Source organism: Phaethon lepturus, unplaced genomic scaffold (genome assembly GCF_000687285.1).
Source record: "Phaethon lepturus isolate BGI_N335 unplaced genomic scaffold, ASM68728v1 scaffold25490, whole genome shotgun sequence".
Classification (NCBI taxonomy): Eukaryota; Metazoa; Chordata; class Aves; order Phaethontiformes; family Phaethontidae; genus Phaethon; species Phaethon lepturus.
The window spans coordinates 1-5,740 of NW_010514398.1; the positions used below are offsets into that span (position 1 = coordinate 1).

General features: G+C 60.0%; 2 protein-coding genes across 2 annotated transcripts in view; one reads left to right on the forward strand and one right to left on the reverse strand.

The window, feature by feature from the left end:
• Nucleotides 1-66: 66 nt before the first annotated feature.
• Nucleotides 67-3,904, forward strand: DALRD3 (DALR anticodon binding domain containing 3; the record flags this gene model as incomplete). Its single annotated transcript, XM_010292920.1, has 11 exons — nucleotides 67-347; nucleotides 597-655; nucleotides 749-871; nucleotides 1,186-1,256; nucleotides 1,888-1,946; nucleotides 2,254-2,336; nucleotides 2,653-2,776; nucleotides 2,887-2,945; nucleotides 3,056-3,169; nucleotides 3,376-3,444; nucleotides 3,665-3,904. Coding segments are annotated over 11 exons (1,162 nt in total), but the record flags the coding sequence as incomplete, so codon positions are not given.
• A 993-nt stretch (nucleotides 3,905-4,897) lies between these two features.
• WDR6 (WD repeat domain 6) overlaps nucleotides 4,898-5,740 on the reverse strand; it is a 2,838-nt gene continuing 1,995 nt past the window's right edge. Inside the window, exons 5-7 of the mRNA XM_010292931.1 lie at nucleotides 5,692-5,738; nucleotides 5,506-5,624; nucleotides 4,898-5,388 (exon numbers count right to left, since the gene is read on the reverse strand). Of these exons, the coding sequence (XP_010291233.1) occupies nucleotides 4,898-5,388; nucleotides 5,506-5,624; nucleotides 5,692-5,738 (657 nt within the window). The remainder of the gene's footprint in view (nucleotides 5,389-5,505; nucleotides 5,625-5,691; nucleotides 5,739-5,740) is intronic.

Genomic DNA, 5,740 nt, shown 5'->3' on the forward strand with positions numbered 1-5,740 from the left:
AGTGCCTTGCCCCTGCCCCGCTGCCCAGCCCTGTGCTACCGGTGCCCACCTCTCCCTCTCTTGCAGGGTCGGTGTCCGCCTGGTCCCGGCCCTCGCCGAGGAGGGGAGCCTGAAGGTCCTGCAGCAGCTCCGTGTAGATTGGCCCTCTGGCTCCGGCGGCTTAGCCCTCCCTGACACTGTTTCAGCCTTGAAGCGAGCGCTGGGCCAGTCACCCTGTGCTGCAACTTGGGAGCAGGGGCCAGGCACAGGCGTGCTGCCCGAGGATGTCATCTGTACAGTGCACTTGAGGAGCTTCGTGGAGCAGCAGGGCTTGGTGGGCTATGACCCCAATCTAGATGTCCTTCTTGGTGAGCCTCACATGTACACTGTCTCTAGTGTGACAGCAGGGAGGTGGCCGGCTGCAAACAGGCCGGTTTCCTTTTTCCCAATTATTTTTACATAAGGGGCATTCAGATCCAAACTGCCTTCTCCTTTTATTCCCCTTCAGTCTGGTTTCAGCCAGAAACGCAGACAGCCTGGGGGAGCCCTGATGGGGTGGGATGGCAGAGGGGTGGCAAGCCCTCATGTCCTGCTCTGAATGTCCTTCCTCCTTTCAGTCACAGAGGGGAAGCTGCGGTCCCTGGCTGAGCTGCAGCAAGCCGTCCTGCAGTGCACAGTGAGTAACCTTGCCGGCACTGCCTGCCTCTCGCTTTCCCAGTGTTGTTTCTTTCTGTCTGACCTGTGAGCTCCCTGCTGTGCTCCGCTGCAGGCTGGAGGCCAGGGGAGCTGCTGCAACATCGTGCATGTGGTGAGCTGCGAGGAGGAATTCCAGCAGCAGCAGCTGGATCTGCTGTGGAGGATTTTGGATCCAGGGCCCCACACAGCTTTGCAGGTGAGGAACCTCCCACCCTCCTCACTGTGGCCCCCAGCATCTTTGCACTCAGCCAGCCTCCTTCAATCCTGCAGCGAATGCTGAGGCCCAGCCTTGCCCCCTTGTGAGGTTTCCTTTTCTCTTTTTCCCTCCACACTCTTGCCCAGGTGGTGGAGCAGCTTCTCTGTCCTTGGGATTTCAGTGCTAAAGAAGCAGGGGCAGGAGAAGACTGGGGGGACGCAGCTAGAACAGGGCTGTTTTTAGTCCAGTTCTCCTGCAATGTGTTTTGGTGGAGCTTCTTTGACCCCAGCCCTAGCCTCACCTCTCCCTTTCAGAAACATCTTGTCTGTGGGCCAGTGAAGGTGACAAACCCCTCATCACCCATCGGGGCAGACCAGTACTTCCAGTAAGTTGGTGTGCAGCAGGGTGCCTGCTGTACTGCTCACCTGCAAAGGCTCCCTGTGCCCTGCTGGGTCCCATGGGCACCCAGGCAGCCACGCTGCAGCGCTGAGCGAGCTCTGCCACATGGAGAGTTCTGTAAAGTTCCTGCATTCTGCTCTTCCATGGCCTCAGGGCTGTTTTGAGAGGACTGGAGGTGCAGAACAGAGGTGCCTTCCCCACTCCCAGTGGCCTCCTCCAGCAGTGCTGCTTCTGGCCCTCTTAGTGCTGCCAGGGGGCTGCCAGGAGGAGAGGCAGTAGCAGGAGCAAGGCGCTGCAGTGGTGCAGGGTGGTATCTTTCTGCCTTCCCGTGTTAGAGCATGGCCTTGGCGTGGGGACAGCCCTTTCTCAGCCAAGAGGCAGAGCCTGTGCCTGGCGCAGGGGCTTCCTCGTGGCCCTCTCCAGGCAGCGGCACAAGGGGCTAGCCACAGTGTGGCTGTCCCTGCCCGGCTCCTCGAGGTTGGGTACTGCTTTTGCTTGGCTGGGTCACTGCTGCAGCTGGGATGCCCCAAGAAGCCTGAAGGCTAGTGGAGCCCTGGGACGCTCTCTGGGGCCAGTTCAACCCAGGGGTGGTGGCTGTGAGTGTCTGTTCCTCCCAGGCTCCGAAAGCGCCAGATGTATGAAGCCTCTGTGATGAAGTACGGGGAGCTTGCACAAGGTGAGAGTTTGCTTTGTGGCTCTACGTGGATGCTGCTCTATCTATCTCCATCTCTGCTGCTCCCATGAGTCTCCCATCTGTGTCTGCAGCCAGTGGGGCTCTCACCTGCATGGTGCTCCCTCTCCCCTCTGCCATGAAGCCAGGTGCTGACCTTAGTTGGGTGAAGGCGTCTAAACCACCATGCAGGGCACCAGCACAGAGCAGCACCTGCAGATGGGGGCCAGTGGGCGTTCCTCCCTGGATGCTGGGGGTAATGTTATGCAGGAATGGAGCAAGCTGTGCCTAATGCCACCTGTGCTCTCCACAGATCAGGCCTGGACTGAGGTGATTGATACACTCACTGTGGCTGCCATCAGGTTTGAGATGCTGAGCACTGCCCACCAGAGTCAGGTAGGACAGTGGTTCGTGCAGAGTGGGGGCACGCAAGCTGTGGGAACATCAGAGCGGCCTGGACTGTGACTGCACCAGGGGAGGTTTAGATTGGATATTAGGAAAAATTTCTTCACCGGGAGGGTGGTCAAGCATTGGAACAGGCTGCCGAGGGAGGTGGTGGAGTCACCATCTCTGGAAGTGTTCAAAAAACGTGTGGACGTGGTGCTTCAGGGCATGGTTTAGGGGGCATGGTGGCGCTGGATTAATGCTTGGACTTGATGATCTTGAAGGTCCTTTCCAACCTTAGTGATTCTGTGATTTTTCCTGCCTTCAGATCACCCTGGACCTGGAAGACAGCAGCATCTCCACAAAGGGAACCAAAAGCGGTGCCTTTGTGATGTACAACTGTGCCCGGTTGGCCACGCTCTTTGACACCTACCAGCGGGCTGTGGAGCGGGGTGAGCATCAGCCCCATGACCCTCCTCGAACAGCCACTCCTGGGCTGTTCCTCATGCCTGCAGCCACAGGGGCTTCTCTGGGCACAAGAAGTCTCCCACCTCCTTTCCAGGCACATACCCTCCTCTGCCACCAGCATCAGAACTGAACTTCTCCTGCCTCCGGGAGGAGGTGAGTGCTGAGAAAGTGAATACAGGGACCTGTGTGCCCTTAGCTCCAGTGATGGATGCTGCTTGCCCAGGAGGGTCCGTCCCTCTCCAACACACATAATCCTTTCACAGGGTGAGTGGCTCCTGCTCTTCAACTATCTCCTTCCCTTCCCCGAAGTCCTGCAGCAGGCAGCGCAGCTTCCCCCATCCAGCAAGGGGATTCGCATCACAGCCAACACAGAGACAGTAAGTGCCATGTGCCAGAGCACCCGTGGGTGCTGCTTCACCAGTGCCAGCCCCAGGGCAAGGCTATGTGCTACTGGTGAGTGACACAGGGGTGGTGCTGAGGGAAGAGACTGCAACACCCCTGGGGCTGCTTCTGCTGTGCTTGGGGTGGAGAAGGGCCCAAGACCAGCCAGACCCCCCTGTCAGCAGAAGCTCTCTGTCTGCAGGTGTGCAAGTTCCTGATCCAGCTCAGCATGGATTTCAGCTCCTACTACAACCGGGTCCATATCCTGGGGGTGAGTCAGATGTCCCAGGCCATTTGCTGGAGGGTTGCAGCCCTGCAGTCCTTCCTGGAGCTGGACTGCAATTGTGGGGCTTTGCAGTGCCAGGGGTGTGATGCAGCCTTGCACCAGTCCCTCGTGGATGTGTCTGCAGGGTGCAGAGGCAGCAGTGCCTCTAGGGCCAGCCCATCCAGGGGATGCCACCAGCCCCAAGTTGCTGCCTTTCTCCCTGCAGGAGCCATTCCCTCACCTCTTCGACCAGATGTTTGCACGCCTCCAGCTGCTGGGAGCAGTGAGGGATGTGTTCCACAGCGCCCTGGCAACTCTGCACCTCCCTCCTCTCAGCCAGATCTGAGTCACCACTGAAGAGCCGTGCCACAGTGTGACAGGGATGAGGACAATGTGCCATGAGGGGAAGGAAGGGGCACATCCTCCCTGGCAGGGTGACAGACTGCCTTACGGTCAGGCAGGGAGCCAGTGGACACCTCAGCCCCATGCATTGAGGATTTGGCTATACACACCCCATAGCTATGCCCAGCGTGGGAGATGGGTATATATGCCACATCCACATCAGCAAAAGGGAGGAGGCGTGCAGCACCCTCCAAGCAAGGCTGGGGAGTACCAGGGGAGGCAGCACCAGGGACCACAGCACCACAAAGCCAGGCACCAACCTCGCTTCCCTCAAAGTTGTTTATTGAAGGTTGCTCCATGCTGGCAGGGAGCTCCTGAGGCTCAAGGCTCCCACACTGGGCCCTGGACCAGGCCCTGATACCGGAGTCCAATACACTTGTTGCTCGACAAATACTGTGTGTGTCTGACCCCAGCAGAGCACCTTGCCCCATGCAGGGCCACATGCAGCTTCTTGCCCTTCCCTGTGCTCTGACTGTGCTGGGACCTACTGCTGTGCAGAACAACTTGCTCAGCTTGAGGCAGGACTGAAAGAGTGGGTAGAGATGTGGTTCAGGCTGGCACAGCACACCTTGGGCTGCAGCCACTCACCCTGCAGGGTGCTGTCTGTGGAAGATCAGTGTCCCCACTCCTTTCAGCACAGTCCCCAGCACCCCAGGGACAGGGCAGGCACACAGGGCCCTGTCCCAGGGAGCATGATGCTGGACCCTGCTACACCAGCACCTGACTGGTCTTGGCCTCAAGCTCCCAGGGCCAGGCACAGCACTCGGCACCCTCCTGCACAGGAGGAACTTGTGTGCAGGGTGGGCCATGACAACCCCATTCCTTTATTGCCTGGAGAGCCATAGGCTGGTGCAGGATGGGCCACACCTGCCTTCTCCCCCTGAATCCACCAGCCTCAAGCACCCCAGGTGATGCTTTGCTGTCCCCAAGGGCCCAAGCACACCCATCTCAAGAGGCAACACATCAACACAGGCTGGGATAGGCTGGGGTCATGGGCAGGGTGCCCACCCCAGGCCCCAGGCAGGCAGGGAGCAGGATATGCTGCTTGCCTGCCCCGTTACTGGGGAGCCTCTGGTGGCAGGGGCTCAGTGGGGGCCATCCCGCACAGCATCTCCAGGCCCTGCCCGCAGAGTATGCAGTAGTAGCGCAGCTCCCCGCCAGCCTCTGCCACCTCCCAGCAGTCCAACTCTGCCAGGTCGGGCACATGGAAGAAAGTGGTGCTGAGCGCGTCCAGCCTGCCCGGGCCTCGGCGCCACAGTGTCAGGCGCTGGTCTACTGAGGCAGAGAGCAGCAGGTCCAGACGCAGCACCCGGATCCCTGTCACGTGGGCAGCATGGGCGCAGGGCCTGGCCACCTGCTCCAGGAGACGCAGGCAGGTCCCTGCTGTGCCCTTATCCCTGTCCAGGGCCACCTCCAGCAGGCAAACGTGGATGGAGCCATCATCGCTGCCACTGGCCACCAGGTACTGTCCCTCTGGTGTCTCGCAGACATGGAGGCTGTTCACACCACAGCTGTGGGCCATGACGGTGAGCAGCGGGGTACCCAGGGCTGGGAAAAACAGGCTTAGTCAGGAGAGTGACCCTTCCCTCAGCCAGAGGGAACAGAGGAGTCACCAGTATGGCCTCCCTTGGGAGGCAGGGCAGAGCTGCCAGCAGCTGCACCCACCCAGGGGCTGCATCTCTCCCTCTGCTCGGTGCAGGGCATCCACTGCATCCGCAATGGGGCTGGTGATGTCCCAGAAGGCGACGCTGCCATCGGTGGCCGCACTGCACAGGAGGTGCCTCCTAGAAGGGAGGCATTGGGGAGGCCTCCAGCTGCAGCCCTGCAACAGGCGGCCCCGAGGGTCCCCACCAATACTCAGGGAAGCGGCAGAACAGTTCCCACAGACTGATTTCTCCCT